This window comes from Jaculus jaculus, chromosome 5, assembly GCF_020740685.1.
Source record: "Jaculus jaculus isolate mJacJac1 chromosome 5, mJacJac1.mat.Y.cur, whole genome shotgun sequence".
Taxonomy (NCBI): domain Eukaryota; kingdom Metazoa; phylum Chordata; class Mammalia; order Rodentia; family Dipodidae; genus Jaculus; species Jaculus jaculus.
In genome coordinates, this window is record NC_059106.1 from 126,858,511 (window position 1) to 126,876,650 (window position 18,140).

The following is an 18,140-nucleotide window of genomic DNA, read 5'->3' on the forward strand; positions in this document are numbered from 1 at the left end:
TCATATTTTTTTTATTTTTTATTTTTTATTGACAAATTCCATAATTATAGAAAATGACCCATGGTAATTCTCTCCCTCCCCCCACTTTCCTCTTTGCAGCTCCACCCTCCATCATATGTTTTCCCCTCTCAATCAGTCTCTCCTTTTATTTTGATGTCTTGATCTTTTCCTCTTATTATGATGGTCTTGTGTAGGTAGTGTCAGGCACTGCAAAGTCATGGATATCTAGGCCATTATCAGACATTTTTGTGTCTGGAGGAACACACTGTAACAAATCCTACCCTTTCTTTGGCAAGAAAATCTTTCCTTTTTTTAATGAGCAGAAAAATCATTCTTTTAGTAAAATTACCAAAAAAAGTTGGTATAATGCACAGTATACAGAACATGTTGAAGATGTGATGTCCCCTACCTTGTCAGTCTTGACAAGGTCCATGCAGGGATATGTCTCATAATGAAATAACATCTTTGTCATTTGTGATTGATTGCATGATGGATTTTGAGACCAGGATCAAGCTGGCCTTGAAATTTCTAAGTAGCTGAGGATGACTGTGAACTTTTGGTTCCCCTGCTTCTACTTAAGTGCTGAATGTTAGAATGACAGGTGGGCCCACCGCACCCAGTTGATGTGCTGCTGGGAATTGAACCCAGGGCCTTAATGTGTGCCAGGCAGGCACTCTGCCAACTGAGCTACCTCCCCAGCATTTTTTTTTCTTTTTTTCTTTTTTTTTTTTTTTTTGAGGTAGGGTCTCACTCTGGCCCAGGAAGACCTGGAATTCATTATGGAGTCTCAGGGTGGCCTCAAACTCATGGCGATCCTCCTACCTCTGCCTCCCGAGTGCTGGGATTAAAGGTGTGTGCCACCATGTCCGGCTTCAGTTTTTTTTATTAACAACTTCCATTGATTGTAAACAATATTCCACGGTAATTCCCTCCCTCCCCCCACTTTCCCTTTTGAAACTCCTTTCTCCATCATATCCCCTCCCCCTCTCAATCACTCTCTCTTTTATTTTGATGTCATGATCTTTTCCTCCTACTATGATGGTCATGTGTAAGTAGTATCAGGCACTGTGAGATCATGGATATCCAAGCCATTTTGTGTCTGGGAGGAGCAAGTGGTAAAGCGTCCTACCCTTCCTTTGGCTCTTACATTCTTTCCACCACCTCTTCCACATTAGACCCTGACTTTGGAAGGTGTGATAGAGATTTTACAGTAATGAGTACTCCGGTGACTTCTTTCCAGCACCATGATGCCTTCTGAGTCATCACAGGGTCACTGCCATCTGAAAAGAGAAGGTTCTCTACCAAAAGTGAGAGTAGCATTAATATATGAGTATGAACATTAAGAGAAGTGCTTATTGGGCAGTTTGATAAGCATAGCATATACATTTAGCCAAAAAGCAGCAGACGTTACACCCCTAGGCCTCATGACTAACCCTGTTTTAAGTTTTAGTATCAGGGATGTATTCCTTCCCATGAGGTGGGCCTCCAGTCCAATTAGAGGGCACTTGGTTTCTAGCATGATACACGTGCCACTATTGCACCTGTTAGCTCATTTGGCCTGGCTGGCCAAATATAAGGATTGCAGTGTCCACTGTTGAGTATCTTCACTGGTGATTTCTCTCTCTCCCATTGGACTGCATGCAGAATGGCTTCTTCCAGATTTCTTTCAACTGGTCTACAGAGAGGAGGTTTTCAGCTCAGTTCCAGCAGGATTTCTCAGTGGCCTTGCAGCCTGAGTATGTGGAGTCTTCAGCAATATGGTCTTACCATCTATTCCTGGTGGGAAACCAAGGGCCTCAGCCTGTAATGTTTTGGGGGCATCACGGACCTCTCTGGCCAACAACTCATTGGAAGGTATCCCATCCCTGGCACTGAAAATTTTCTAGCAACAACCTACGGCTCCTGAATGTTCCATTGTCCATAAAAATCAGATTCCATGTGATTTATTTATATCCTGTTAGATTTTGATTAGCCCTCTGTCCACCTTTCTTTACTCAATCTGACCTCACTTGGGCCTTTTCACCCCCATTAATCTATTCTACTTACATATATACAATACCACCCTATTAAGTACCCTCTCCCTTCCTTTCTCTTCAGTTTATATCTCTTTTCTAGCTTATTGGCATTTGTAACTGAGTTTTATTCCACTCACACAGAAGTCCAGTCATCTGTAGCTAGGGATCCACATATAAGAGAGAGAACATGTGATGTTTGGCTTTCTGGGCCTGGGTTACCTCACAGTATAATCCTGTCCAGATCCATCCATTTTCCTGCAAATTTCATAACTTCATTTTTCTTTACCGCTGAGTAGAACTCCATTGTATAAATGTGCCATATCTTCATTATCCACTCATCAGTTGAGGGACATCTAGACTGGTTCCATTTCCCAGCTATTGTGAATTGAGTGGCAGTAAGCATGGTTGAACAAGAATTTCTAAGGTAATGACATAAGTCCTTAGGATATATGCTTACGAGTGCTATAGCTGGGCCCTATGGTAGATCTATTTTTAGCTGTCTTAGGAACCTCCACACTGATTTCCCCAATGGCTGAACCAGATTGCATTCCCACCGACAGTGTAGAAGGGTTTCCCTTTTTCCACATCCTTGCCAGCATTTATGGTCATTTGTTTTCATGGTGGTAGCCAATCTGACAGGAGTGAGATGGAATCTCAATGTAGTTTTAATCTGCATTTCCCTGATAACTAGTGATGTCGAACATTTTTTTAGATGTTTATATGCCATCTGTGTTTCTTCTTTTGAGAACTCTCTATTTAGTTCCATAGCCCATTTTTTAATTGGGTTGTTTGATTTCTTACTATTTAACTTTTTGAGCTCTTTGTATAACCTAGATATTTATCCTCTATCAGATGTACCACTGGGACAGATTTTCTCATTTTGTAGGTTGCCTCTTTACTCTATTCACAGTGTCTTTTACCATACAAATGGCTTGCAGTTTCCTTAGGTCCCAGTGGTTAATCTGTGGTTTTATTGCCTGAGCAATTGGAGTTATATTCAGAAAGTCCTTGCCAAGACCAATATGTTGAAGGGTTCCCCCTACTTTTTCCTCTAGCAGTTTCAGAGTTTGAGATCTGATATTAAGGTCTTCGATCCATTTGGACTTAATTCTTGTGTATTGAGAGAGAAAAGGATCTATTTTCATCCTTCTACAGATACATATCCAGTTTTCCCATCACCATTTGCTGAAGAGGCTTTTTTCCAGTGAATATTTTTTGCATTTTTGTCAAAGCTCAAGTGGCTATAGCTCCCCAGACTTACATATGGGTCCTCTCTTCAGTTCCATTGGTCTATGTATCTGCTTTTGTGACAGTACCATGCTGTTTTTCTTACTATGGCTCTGTAGTATTGGTTAAAATCAGGTATGGTGATACCACCAGCCTTGTTTTTATTGCTCAAAATTCTTTTAGATATTTGAGCTTTTTTATGTTTCCAAATGAATTTTTGGATTTTATTTTCTATTTGCATGAAGAATGCCATTGGAATTTTGATGGGGATTGCATTAAATGTATAGATTGCTTTTGGTAAGATTGCCATTTTCACAATATTTCTTCTTCCGATCCAAGAACAAGGGATATCTTTCCATTTCCTAGAGTCTTCTGCAATTTCTCACTTGAGTGTCTTAAAGTTTTCATTGTAGAGATCCTTCACTTCCTTGGTTGGGTTTATTCTAAGGTACTTTATTTATTTATTTTGATGCAATTGTGAATGGGAGTGCTTCTCTGATTTCATCCTCTGTGTTTGTTGTTAGCATATAGGAAGGCTACTGATTTCTGTGTATTTTGTATCCTGCCACATGGCTATCGGTGTTTATCAGCTCTAACAGTTTGCTGGTAGGGTCTTTAGGGTCCTTTATGTGTAGAATTGTGTCATCTGCAAATAATGATAACTTAATCTCATTTCCAATTTGTATCTCTTTTATGTGTACCGTTTGCCTTATTGCTATGGTTAAGACTTCCAGTACTATATTAAATAAAAGGGTTTGTCTTGTTCCTGATTTTAGTGGAAAAGATTCCAATTTTTCCCCATTTAGTAATATGTTGGTTGTAGGGTTGTCATAAATAGCCTTTATTATATTGAGATGTGTTCCTTCTATTCTTAATCTCTGTATGACTTTTATCATGAAGGGATGTTGGATTTTGTCAAATGCTTTCTCTGCATCTAATGTGATGATCATGTGATTTTTGTCCTTCAACCCATTTATATAATGTATTACATTTAGAGATTTGCGTATATTGAACCATCCCTGCATCTCTGGGATAAAGCCTACTTGGTCAGGGTGAATGATTTTTTGGATATATTCTTGTATTCTGTTTGCCAATATTTTATTGAGAATTTTTGCATCTATGTTCATGAGGGAGATTGGTCTGTAATTTTCTTCTTTTGTTCTATCTTTGCCTGGTTTTGGTATCAGGGTGATGCTGGCTTCAAAGAAGGAATTTGATAGGATTCCTTCTTTTTCTATTTTATGGAAAAGCTTAAGAAGCAGTGGTGATAGTTCTTCCCTAAAGGTCTGGTAAAATTCACCAGTGAATCCCTCTGGGCCTGGACTGTTTTTTAGTTTGGAGATTTTTGATAACTGCTTGGATTTCCATACTTGTTATAGGTCTATTTAAGAGATTAATCTCATTTTGATTTAGGTAGGTCATATAAATCAAGGAAATCATCCATTTCATTTTAGATTTTCATACTTAGTGGAGTATATGTTTTTATAGTATGTCCCTGTGATTATTTGATTTTCTCTGATATCTGTTGTGATGCTGCCTTTTTCATCTCTAATTTTATTAAGTTTTGTCTCTTCTCTCTTTCATTTGGTCAGGTTTGCTAAGGATTTATCAATCTTGTTTATCCTTTCAAAGAACCAACTCTTTCTTTCATTGATTCTTTGGATTGTTTTTGTTTGTTTGTTTGTTTCTAGTTTATTAATTTCTGCCCTATTTTTGTTTTTTTGAGGTAGAGTTTCACTCTAACCCAGGTGGACCTGGAATTCACTGTGTAGTCTCAGGGTGGCCTTAAACTCACAGTGATCCTTCTACCTCTGCCTCCCCAGTGCTAGGACTAAAGGTGTGTGTCACCATGCCCAGGTTTTATAGGCTTTTAGTAGGGCCTTCTCTGGTCAGTATGTTAGGAACTTTTGAGTACCTGAGGATTGTTATGACCTTATTGAATAGCAAGATTGAACAAAATGCTACAGTCTGTGTATTTCTATTGATTGATTTATACTTTATGGGATTGTGCCTCTGTACATTTTTAAAATTTTAATAAACCAGATTGGGTATATAAAAGTACGTGTAGAAATCTGAACTCTTTAAAGAAGGAAACCACATACCTAGGTGTGTTTGATATCTGAGTTTTGGAGCTAAAGGAGTCCTTCTGCGTGCTGAAGAATGTCATTGTGTAGAAGAATCCCTCCCCAGGGAACTTTCCATCCTGGCTCTTCACTTCATACCTGGGAACACCCACTCAGGCTGAGGAGTCTGAGACCCCAGTCCGGTGGCCATGCCCTTCAGCCTCATTGCTTCCAAAGATTCCAGTGGGACCCAGGGTGCCTTTGCCTTTGCTTGAAAGATGAGCTAGCTCCAGGCCTCTTGTGTGCAGGGGACCCGCTAGAAGACTTGTGAAGCCCTTCCCCTAAATATCTGACTCAGGCTCTGGGTGGAGGGGACTAGTTCCCAGGTGGCGTTTTGTGAGACTTCCTTTTCCCCAAGCAGCAGGTGTGATGTTTTATATGCTTTGCATGGTGCCTTCATAGAACCCAGATTCATAGACTCTGGACTGGCTAATGTGTCACTCCGTGGTTTTGTCTGTGATGTAAACAGAGTAGGGCTGTGGACTCATCCTCTTCCATGTGAAGAGATAGTTACAAGGTCCTGGGCCTCCACCACCTGGTCATGTGACAGGTCACCTGACAGGTGCCGGACCCAGGTTGCAGCAGTAGTTAATGGACACAGCTGGGGCCAAAAGTAGTCGCTTTGATTTTCAGATCAAAGCCACCTTTGTTGGGCACCTCACCTCCTCTTACACAGGGGCCTCTTGCTCCCCTTACTGGCCTGAAGGCCTAAGCCCAGCGTGGAAGCTTCTCAACCCAGCATGCCCCCTTGGTGGTCCTGCATGTTCTTGTCATGGATTCTTCCTAATTTTCTCTTTTGAGCCCTTCAGGCCACTGTCCCTCATGGCATAGTATGCTTCTCTTGCTCACCCCTGTCCCTACTTTCTGGTGTGTTTGTGTATTTATCTAGGCAAGGTGACATTCTTTTAAATGTTGAGTTAGCAATGCTGTAAGCTTCTCTGACACATTTAAAGTCTAAGTTTGGAAAGAACTTTTATAAGTAGGAGGCAAATGTGTACAAGTGAAAAAGTGTAAGTAACCCTGAATAACCATGAGGGCAGGGGCCTTCTGAAGGCTCCTTGGGTCCTGCTTATTTCTGCTCTGAATAGAGACTTGAAGCTGGGAAACAAGGGGAAGCCAGTATTACCATGGAGTCCTCTTGTCAAGGCAATAGCACTTTGGGTCAGAGACTTCCTGGAATTATTGAACTAAAATATAACTTTTCCCAGGAAGCTGTTTCTGAATTAGGAACTGTGCTATATGGCTCAGGATGACTGAGTAGAGTTTAGATCTTTCCATTTGGTTGTAAGTGAAAGGCTCAGTGGTTTGGTAGCTTTACCTTGTTAACACAGACTGCTGCCTTCTCCTCAGAGTATGTCCCATACACTGTCTTCTACATCTTGTTGTGGACTTCTGGATTGTATAGAAAATATTTTTTAATTTTTATCTTCAAAAATATTTTTATTTATTTATTGGCAAACACAGAGAGAGAGAGAAAGAAAGAGAGAGAGATAGAGAGAGAGAGAGAAAGGGCCTTTAGCCCCTATTAATGAACTCCAGATGCATGGGACACATTGTGCATCTGGCTTTACTTGGGTGCTGGGGAATCAAACCTAGGTTGTCAGGCCTTGCAGATAAGAACCTTAACCACTTAGCCATCTCTTCAGCCCTGAAATGTTTTATTTTCTAATGTGTAATATACCAGGTCAGAGTACAGTTTTCTATAATGCAGTTTTAAAGTACTGTGTGCCACAGTCTGCCTATATATCTAGACTTCGTCTTTACAGAACTGGAGCAGTTTTGCTTATTTACTGGATGTGGGCGGAAAGAAAAGCTTCCACAATTACTATGCCCTGGTAAAGAGAGAACAGGTTCTCAGTGTGGAGAAGAAGGGAATCTAAGATGTGGGCCTGCCCCACCGGTGTCTGCAGTCTGGTCTGGGGAGCGAAACAGAGACATCAGGATAGAAGCACAGCACTCTACCCCAGGCCTCCAACCAGAGTCTGGCTGCAAAGATCAATTTGGAGAAAAAGAAACTGTGCAAAGGCGAGAAGATCCTGAAGTGAATCTCAGTTTCCTTGGCTTTCCATCTGGGACACCTTTTTTTTCTTTTAAATTACATTTTATTTATTTATTATTTATTTTTCAACTTTTATTTTATTTTTAATTTTTATTAGCATTTTCCATGATTATTAAAAAAAAATCCCATGTTAATTCCCTCCCTCCCCCCCACACTTTCCCCTTTGAAATTCCATTCTCTATCATATTACCTCCCCATCACAATCATTGTACTTACATATATATAATATCAACCTATTAAGTACCCTCCTCTCCATCTGGGACACCTTTAATGGCTCCTCTGTGGCAAGAGGACAGTGCCCTCTCCTAGGTGCCAGCAAGACCACCATGTAGAGTGAAGAGCTAGCTCTGCATGGTCCCAGCACACAGGAGTGGCGGGGACTGTTCTCACTGCTCTCAGCCAGAAGCCTGCACGGGGAGACAGGGGCTCATGTGGAGGTGGGATCAGCCTCACCCTTGAGGACCTGGACAGGCAGAGCAGAGCTGTGGGGCTGCCCTGACCAGAAGCTCACATGGTCAGCAACAATGCAGGGATGGGCTCAGCCATGCCCAGGAACAGTGAGGCCTGTCTGGGAAGGTTGGTGAAGGGATGAGATTGAGAGGTAAGGAAGAGAGGAGATTTTCAAATCTGATACAGTCTTTTAAGGATTTCTTTTTTGTCTTTTCTCACTTGAAAATATAAAATAAATGATGATAGAATAAGGGTAAAAAACAAAAACAAAAAACCTCTTTCCACATTTTCATACTGTCTAGAAAACCTTCTTGGTCTTCGTGGTTTCATTTTTTCTGTCTTTGACTTCTGCTCATGCTTCCTTCCCTTTCATTTATTGTTCTTATCACCACCCTCTGCTGAACCCCAGCCCCCGACACACACACACTTCCTTTCATAGCCTAAGGTCACGCCTGTCTACGTCTCTGTTCAGCCAGGGACACCCAGTGCTGCTTGTGGTAACCTGCCCTTGGTAGTTGAGGCCTTAGGGCCTGGAAGGTTTCTCAGATTGTCCTGTTTAAGGATCTTTGAACTGTGCTTCTAATGCTATCCACTATGTGGTGATCATGCACCAGAAATAAGTTCTAAAGCCAGTGGACTGGGAAATCAGAAGCACTGTAACCATGTTTGTGGACAAGTTACAAATCCAAAATCATAAAAGTAGTGGAAGCCAGGTGTGGTGGTGCACACCCTTAATCCCAGCGCTCAGGAGGCAGGGGTGGGAGGAATGCTGTGAGTTTGAGGCCAGTCCAGGACTACAGAGTGAGACCCTTCCTTGAAAACAAAATAAGCAAAAAACAAACAAACCAAAAAGGGGACATGTTCATTAGCTATGCAGAGATCCATCAGCTTTGCTGAGTACCAACCCCCAGAACGTCTCTGTTTGAAGCAGGGTCTCACTGTAGCTCAGGCTGATCTGATAGTCACTCTGTAGCCCAGGCTGGCCTTGAGTTCATGATGATCCTGCCTCAGCCCCCCAAGTGCTGGAATTAAAGGCACATGCCACCACGCCAAGCTGTTTTGAACTTTTTTTTTAAGGTTTATAGAGACTTTATTAGATTGAGAGAAAGAAAGAGCAGGGAGTACAAAGAGCTCCTGACATGTGGGGGCAGGAGGGGGAGACAGCATATGTGGGAGGAGGGGTCCCCAGCTCCCTTTGTCTCAGGCCAGCCAGGCTGCGATGGGGGAGGTGCTTACCAGAGCAGGGACCTGGAGTTCAAGAGAGGAGAACAGCCAAAATGAGGTCTGTTTTAACTTTTAAAAAATTTTATTTGTTTAAGAAAAAGAGGGAGAGAATGAGAGAGGGAGAGAGAGAGGGAGGGAATGGGCACACCAGGACTTGGACAGAGACAGAGGGAAAGGTGTGCTGTCCTCTGACTTCCTTCTTGGAGAGTATCCCTGCCACTTGGAGCATGACCAGGGGCATGCTAGCTGCTACTTCTGTGTCTTAAAAATTTGCTGGGGAGATGGCTCAGTGGTCAAGGCACTTGCCCGCAATGCCTAACAACCCAGGTTCAATTCCCCAATAATCGTGTAAACCAAGATGCACGATGCAGTGCATGCACCTGGAATTTATTTGCAGTTTTGCAGTGGCTAGACGCCCTGATGCACCCATTTCTCTTCACCTTTCTCGATCCTCTGTCTTTCCTTGCAAATAATAAAATATTTAAAAAAAATTGTCTATGTGGGTCAGTGATACTTCGGCTGATAAAAGAAAATGGGCACCACAGGTGACTAGCTCAAAGCCCGCCTGAGAGTGTCTCCAAAGTACTCCATGTCTTTCCTGACTTACTCACCGTGGGCATTTCCACCACCTCGCTGTGGCACCTCCTTAGATGAGGAGTGCATTGCTTACCAGTTCATGATCGCTGAAGATGCATGCTGCTGCTGCTGATTATCCTAACAGGTGGTACCAACAGATAGGGCTAGGGTTCCAGACTTAGTGCTGAGCTGTCAAACAGCTGCAGAGAAAAGTGCTGTGGGGACAATGGCAGATGACATCAGCAGTGACAGCCACACTCTTCCACTTGTCCTGGTCAAAACTACAGCGTTATCCTGGCCAAGAGTGAACAGAGCTTCCAAGCTTCCCCCTTCGCCCTCCACCCCCATGTTCAGAAGTGGTTTGTGAATACACCCTTTGTTGCCTCCAGGAAGGGCGAGAAGCCGAGCTGAGCTGGAGCTCAAGCCACTGCGAGCGTTTGCACATGCTGTGCTGAGTTGAACCTTCTCTCCCCTCCTCAGGTGTTTATCTCTGTGAACTGCTTAAGCACAGACTTCTCCTCGCAGAAGGGCGTGAAGGGGCTGCCTCTTAACATCCAGATCGACACTTACAGCTACAACCACCGCAGCAACAAGCCAGTGCACCGGGCCTACTGCCAGATCAAAGTCTTCTGTGACAAGGTGAGAGGAGCGGATACGTGGAGGAGCTTAGCCTCACAGGGCATTTATTATTGTAGCCTTGCCTGCGCAGAAGCATTATAAAGAGGAGTGGGACTTGTTTTAACTAAACAGTTAGACTTGACGGCATGTTTTTACTGAGTCTGTCTGATCAAGCAGAGGTGGTGCCCTGGGTGGGCCTGGGTTCGCATGCACTGTATTGACCACCCTGTGCCTGGCTTGCCTCCCTGCAAGCTTTTTATAAAAAGTAATTATTATTTAAAAAGATTTTAGAGAGAGAATGAGCACACTAGCACCTCTAACGACTGCATCCGAACTCTAGCAGCATGTGCTCCCTTGTGCATCTGGCTTACATGGGTCCTGGGGAATCGATCCTGGGTCTTTAGGCTTCACAGGCAAGCACCTTAACTGTTAAGCCATCTCTCCAGCCCCTCCTGTAGGCCTTTTGACAGGCCATCAGCCATTTCCTGATAGTAGGTAATGACACTGAAGTTCTTTTTATCTCAGCACAGGATGGGCGGCAAGGTAAGGATAGGGTCCGAGGTGATTTCCTCTCTGAAGTTTCTCTGGAAAATAGATGGTCACTTTTGCTAACACAGAGCCAGGGGCTGAGCCACTTTAATCCGAGAGTCTGCTTGCGTCTGAGGGAAGGGACCATTGTGTTTGCACTGGAGCACAGTTGCAAAGGAATGAGTGGCACATTGAACACAGATTGGGCCAGACTGACTTTTTCCAGTCAGAAATATTGAGATATATATCCCACTTATATATCATATGTAGGTACACACACACACATATTTCTTCTTGCTTCATTTTGTTGAAAGATTCTTGTGTTACGACTTTTAGAACGTACTAGATAACTGGAAGCGCACCTGCTGTCACAGGCCTTTTGACTGGCTGCAAACGTCACTTGACCACAGGAGGGCGCCGGGACCTCGGGTTTGGAGAGCTCCCTTAACAGCCCGTCAGCGCCTCTCCCCTTGCTTGCGTTTGCACCTGCTAGTGGGCCAAGGTGTGCCCCTGTTCTGTTGTGGTGGCCTGTGACGGAAATCTCAGTGCTTTCACACAATACCAGTTTGCTGTCTTGGTAGTTCAGAAGTCTGACATGGGTCACACCGGGCCAGAATCAAGGTGTGTGCAGGTGTGCGCCCCTTTCTAGAGTGTCTGCCTGCTGCACGTTGCTGCTCCCTGCGCAGCCTGCGCAGGCTGGTGGTGGCCACCCCACATCTCTCCATCTTCACACTTGTTCTCATTTTCCCCCTCCCTCTCCCACCCCTGTGATTACCTGGGGCGTCTACGGATGACCCAGGATGAATCCCCGTCTTCCAGTCAGCCACTTAGCAGCCTTTCCGCTCCTTTGTCATGTGATCTGCCCAGTCCCAGACGCCAGGACAAGGTGTGGTTATTGCTGGCACACAGGTGTTTCTCATATGTTCACATATGAGTCACAGCTGATAGGTTCCAGCACTTACGTCACTAGGTCACTTCCCATCATACCACATTCCTTTGTAGTTGAGTGAAACCCTGGGGAGACAGGTGTGGTGTGTGTCTGTAATCCCAGCACTCCGGAGGCTGAGCAGGAGGATCATAGGTTTGAGGCCAGCCTGGGCTACATAGCCAGACCCTGTCTCAAACAAAATAGAAAAAAAAAAAAAAAAAACAACCCAGAGAAGAAACCAGTCTAACAGAAATCTGGCTATCAGCATGTCTGTGTTCTTTTTCTAACTCTATGGAGAAATTGTAATTTTATTAAAGTGCTTTTTCCACCTCTATTGTTTCTTCAAAAACTTTTCCAGGTTAATAATTTTTCTTGACAGTCTTAGGAATTGATGAGTTCATTTATGTTTTTATTGTTTTGATAGATAGAGAGGATGGGCAGGCCAGGGCCTCCTTCCACTGCAAACAAATTTCAAATGAATGTGCCGCTTTGTACATGTGGCTTTGCATGGGTACTGGGGAACTGGACCCAGACCAACAGACTTTGCAAACAAACACTGTTAACTTCCAAGGCATTCTCCAGCCTGATGAGTTCATTTTTGAACACTGTCGCGATGCTTAGTTTTCATAAGGCTTTGCAAACAAGGGGTAGGTCCTTGAGGTACCTACCATGAGCCTGCCTTGGAGGTACCTGTCAGGAGACACTGAGCTGACGTCTAATCAGATCAAGGACTTTCCCAGGGCTCAGTGTGGTCATTGCCTAGAGCAGCATCCCCACAATTTTCTATGGTGTTTTTAATTTCTAATCTGTTATGGACTTGTACTTCGGTAAAGTATGATAAATATTCAAGTGAAATGCCAGAAAAAACAAGATGGATATATATACATGTAAGTCATGTAAATAGAAGCTCTGGCTTTTTTTTTTTTTTTTTTCTTCTTCTCAAGGTAGGGTCTCACTCAAGCCCAGGTTGACCTGGCGGCTCCTCTGTAGTCTCCAGGCTGGCCTTGAACTCATAGTGACCCTCCTATTTCTGCCTCCTGAGTATTGGAATTAAAGTTGTGTGCCTCAACACCAGGCCTTGTTTTTTGTTTATTTCAAAGCATAGTCTCATTCCAGCCCAGGCTGACCTGGAACTCTGTGGCCCCAGGCTGGCCTTGAACTCACACTGATTCTCTTACCTCAGCCTCCCTAGTGCTGGAATTCAAGGTGTGTGCCACCATACCAGACTTAGAAGGCCCTTTTTTTTCCTCTCTCATGATTCACTGGCCATGAAATTGTTCTGCATAATTGCTTCCCAAATGCTGTTTGTGAACTGATGCTAGCTTGCAGGTGGCACTGAATACTGCTGTGACAGAGTTCTAGAATGTTCTAGCAGGTTTGAGAGCAGGTTGCATATGCTGCTAGTCAGTCGCAAAAGTCTTCTCCAGATGAAAAGTTTGTATGTGAAGTTTTGAAGAGAAGTAATGTATAGATTCATTCTTCTATACAAGTTCAGTTTTAATATTAAGACTTTGGGGGAGCCTTAAATATTGGTAAGCTGATTTAGCAAGTGAGGCTCAGGAAAGGTTTTATAGACTGTCTGTGGGAAATGTAGAAAGTGGTTCCCTCTGCTCTATGACTGCAGAGGAACAGCATGCTGCTGTCCTGTGAGGCACAAGGCCTTTTTTAAAGTTGCAGGAGTGTGTATATGTTTAGGACAACATCTGATTTCATGTTCTGCATTACTGTTGACCTGCCAGTCTGTCAACTTAGGTCACACACCCGGGGAACACGCCTTGCAGCTTGCATAGTGGGCTGGACACGCACTGCAGTCAGTCACTGGTCTTTCATTGATTAGGTACGAGCATGTAGGTAGAAATGAACATCACCCAAAACTGGCTAGAAACGTGCTTCCAGTGGTGTATATATGTCAGTGGACACTCAGATGTCACCAGCCTCTGTGGTTATGGCTTCCTTTGAGAGGCCCTTTAAAAGTCCATTCCTGTTTCTCCCTACCTACGGAACCCGTAATCCTAGAGATGGATAGAGATGAAAGTTGCTGGCCTCATCTCCTGTTCTCGGTCCTTATGATATAAAGAATCAACAATAAATGCTTTATAGTGTAGCAGGGCACTGGGGGCCATAGAAGATGAAACTGTATCAGCTGACATAAAATCCTGATTGAGGAGAAATATCATGTATTTGTTAGGTGTGATTGATTTTCAAACTTGAACTTTTCAAGCCCATGAGACCGCACATGGCCTCACCCTCCACTCCTGATCCTCAGTCTTTGCTATGAGCTAGGCCACCCCTCTGTGAAGTGACCGCTTCTGAGGTCTGCCCTGCCCGCCTCGACTCTTTACCACTTGCCTGCTTCTCAGAGCCCGTCCTTTCTAAGGTCTGACATCAGTTTATTTCAGTTGACTTCCTTCTGCTGGCTGTCAACATCTCACAACTCTGTCTCCATTTGTAGTCAAAAACTAGAAGTGAGACATCTCGACATGTCATCAGAAGGACCGCCTCCAGTCCAATTAGAGAGAAGTTGCCTTTCCCCATAAAAGACATGCCACTGTTGCACCCATTGGCTCATTTGGCATGGCTGGTCAAATATAAGGCTTGCAATATCCACTGTTGAGTATCTTCACTGGTGATTTCTCTTTCTCTCCCACTGAACTGCATGCAGCAAAGGTTTTTCCAGCTTTCTGTCAGCTGGTCTACAGGGAGGAGGTTTTCAGCTCAGCTCCAGCAAGATTTCTCAGTGACCTTGCAGCCCAAGTATGTGGGGTCTTCAGCAATAGTGTCTTTCCATCTCTTCCTGGTGGGAAACCAAGGGCCTCGGCAATGGCCTGTAATGTTTTGGGGGCATCAGGGACCTCCCTGGCCAACAGCTTACTGGAAGGTATCCCATCCCTGGCACTTAAAATTTTCTAGTAACAATCTATGGCTCTTTGTGTTCCATTGTCCAAAAAAGTATGTTTCCATATGATTTATTTATATCCTCTTAGATTTTGATTAGCCCTCCTCTACATTTCCTTTACTCAGTCTCTTCCTCTGACCTCACTTAGGCCTTTTTACCCCCATTAATCTGTTCTTCTACTTACATATATACGATCCCATCCTATTAAGTCCCCCCTCCCTCCCTATCTATTCCCTTTATTATGTCCCCTTTATTGCTTACTGGCCTCTGCTACTAAGTTTTATTCCTACTCACATAGGAGTCCAATCATTTGTAGCTAGGATCCACATATGAGAAAGAACATGTGACGTTTGGCTTTCTGGGCCTGGGTTACCTCACTAAGTATAATCCTTTCCAGATCCATCTGTTTTCCTGCATATTTCATAATTTCGTTTTTCTTTACCACTGAGTCGAACTCCATTGTGTAAATGTGCCACATCTTCATTATCCACTCATCAGTTGAGGGACATCTAGACCTAGCTATTGTGAATAGAGTGGCAATAAACATGGTTGAGCAATAAACATGGTTGAGCAAGTATCTCTAAGGTAGTGAGATGAGTCCTTAGGATATATGCTTGGGAGTGCTATAGCTGGGTCATATGGTAAATCTCAAATAGAAAGTTTTTATCAGCTATTTATTATAATTGCTTAACTCATCTCAGGGATTTTCTCATATTAGAAGCAGTAGCAATTTAACACATTTTCAGAGAAAATGGGGCAGAAATTGGATTTTTTTTTTCTTTTTCAAGGTAAGGTCTTACTCTAGCCCAAGCTGACCTGGAATTCACTATGTTGTCTCAGGGTGGTCTCAAACTCTCAGTGGTTCTCCTACCTCTGCCTCCCCAGTGCTGGAACTGAAGGTGTGCACCACCACTGCCCTGCTAGAAATTGGATCTTTAACCAGTGGAAATTGAGTAGGCTCTCTCTTTTTTAAAAAATTTATTTGCAAGTACAGAGAGAAAGAAGAAAAACAGAAAGAATGGGCACACCAGAGCCTCCAGCTACTGCAAATGAACTCCAGATGGATGCACCACTTTGTGCATCTGGCTTTATGTGGGTACTGGGGAATCAAACCTGGGTTGTTAGGATTTCTAGACAAGTGCCTTAACCACTGAGCCATCTCTCCAGCTGCTTTTTTTTTTTTTTTTTTGAGGTAGGGTCTCACTCTAGCCCTGGCTGACCTGGACTTCACTATGTAGTCTCAGGGTACCCTCCAACTCTGAGTAATCATACCTCTGCCTCCTGAATGCTGGAATTAAAGGCGTGCGTCACACACCCAGCTTTGTTTTTTGAGACAGGTTTTAGGTAGCCCTGGCCGGCCTCACACCAGTTTTAGTGCCGAGGGTGACCATGAACTTCTGACCCTCTTCTCTCATCTTTCTGGTACTGAGATTGCAGGTGTGTGCCACCACATGTGGTCCTGGTCCATCTTTTATTTTTTTAAAATTATTGTAGCCATTTTCAGGGACCTTAATGAACTCAGTTGTTCTTAAGGCCCATAACATGGCATCACTTTTGCTAGCTTTTTCTAAATTTCTCAGAAACACATTCAGGTAAGCAGATAAATTGGCTGGCTGTGGTCCATATTATTTTTAAATTTTTTTCCTCTTTATTTATTTACTTGTTTTAGTTTTTAATTTTACTTATTTATTTGCAATCAGAGAGAGAGAGAAAAAAAAATGGGCATGCCAGGGCCTCCAGTCACTGCAAACGAACTCCAGATGTATGTGCCCCTTGTGCATCTGGCTTATATGGGCCCTGGGGAATCGAACCTGGGTCCTTTGGCTTCACAGGCAAATGCCTTAACTGCTAAGCCATTTCTCCAGCCCTGTGGCCCATCTTAATAAAGAAAAATCTCATTGATACTTCCTCCCAGAATTATTTTCTTCATCAGGGTCATAGTTATCAGCTCTGTCACTGAGAACAAATACAGGGTCACTTCTTGAGATAACCTCATTATCCCAAAGTCATTCCTATTAGGTGTTGATTGAGAGAGTCAAAAGAAATGGGAGTCAGAAGGTTCCCACAATGTCCTTTAACTTGGCTTGCACTATATGCCTATTGGGAATGGATTCTTTCAGCTTTTCTTTGTCTGCAAAGTGCTTATTTCCCTTCTGATATGAAAGATTTCTGACTTCCTGTCGTCACTGCTTCTGAGTCTGCCGTCATCTGTCTTTACTCTGCTCATGTCTTCTTGTATGTGAACTCTCAAGATTTTCTTTCATTGGTTTTGAGCAGGGTTTTTTTTTTGTTTTTTTTTTTTTTTACTTAATAAATCTTATTTTTCCAAATGTACAGTCAGTTGAGTTGAACCTGTTCATGCATCTTCACCAGCAGCGGGGGCATCTCCACCCTTGGTATTTCTGGTGTAAATCACTTGAGTTCTGTGCTTCGAAACCAGTTTGATAAGTCCTTTACTAAGGAGCTCCTGAAGGGCTGCCCTGGCCAGGGAACTGCGGATCTTCAGTCTCTCAGAGACCACAGCAGGGGTAAATAAGCTTATAGTTGGGAACTTTTTTACAGAGTTTGTTGTACATAACTTTGTCAAACAGGACTAGGTTGTTGAGCTTGTCCCGAACTGTGCCTTTGGACCACTTCTTTTTGGCCTTGCCCCCAGACTCGTTGACTGGGTCTTTGTCTTTCTTAGCCGACTTCCCGGCGTCTTTCTTATTGTTGTTGTTGGGCGACATGGCGAAGCTTGGAGAGCCGCTGCGACCACGCGGCTTCGCTAAGATGTCAGAGGAAAAAAAAACAATTGAGCAGTTTTTTATGGTAAATCTATGTGTGTTTTTTGCTCTTGGAATTCATTGTGCTTCTTGACTTTGGTGAGAATTGGTGGCTTTATGGATCCCATTAAATTTGGAGACATTTTGGTCTTCAAATATGCATGTTCCTTCCGTTCTTATAGGTCTTATACACATATAAGGGGCTTGAAGTTGTCCCAGAGAGCTCACTGATGCCCTTTTTTTCCTTCTTTTTTCGGCGTGGATTGCTTTTCTCCTGTTGCATTTTGGATTGTTATGTCCCAAGTTCACTGATATTTTGGTCTGAACTCCTCAATTCCATTCATTGCTATTTTCATCTTTGACATTATCATTTTTAATTTTTTACTAGTTTTGTTTTTTAAAGTCGGCTTACGAAGTAACAGGTTGACTCATGGCATTTTTGTATATTGTACTTTTCAGCTTCAGTAGTTCAAGTTGGATCTCGGTTTGTCTTTTTGTAGTGCTGGAGAGTAAATTCGAGGCCTGGCACATGCTGGGTAATTGCTTTATGACAGAGCTACACTCTTAGCCGAGTTTAGTAATTATCCCCGGCTTGTGAACGATCGGAGTACAGTACACTCAGCCAGCTTTACATCCTTGTCTGAAATCTGCTAATTCTGGGTCAGCTCAATGGTATGATTGTCCTTTTTCCAGTCATGTTTTCCTACCTGTATGTGCGCGCACATGTGTTT

General features: G+C 43.2%; 1 protein-coding gene, 1 non-coding gene and 1 pseudogene across 2 annotated transcripts in view; 1 reads left to right on the forward strand and 2 right to left on the reverse strand.

Annotated features, from left to right (window-relative positions):
• Positions 1-18,140, forward strand: part of Grhl1 (grainyhead like transcription factor 1) — a 66,098-nt gene that overhangs the window by 36,551 nt on the left and 11,407 nt on the right. Inside the window, exon 9 of the mRNA XM_045149363.1 lies at positions 10,155-10,313. Coding sequence (XP_045005298.1) covers positions 10,155-10,313 — 159 coding nt within the window. The remainder of the gene's footprint in view (positions 1-10,154; positions 10,314-18,140) is intronic.
• Positions 16,131-16,260, reverse strand: LOC123461328. The gene has a single exon (XR_006637615.1). It is a non-coding gene; the product is annotated as a small nucleolar RNA SNORA33 (small nucleolar RNA).
• On the reverse strand, positions 16,941-17,373 carry LOC101617251 (annotated as a pseudogene).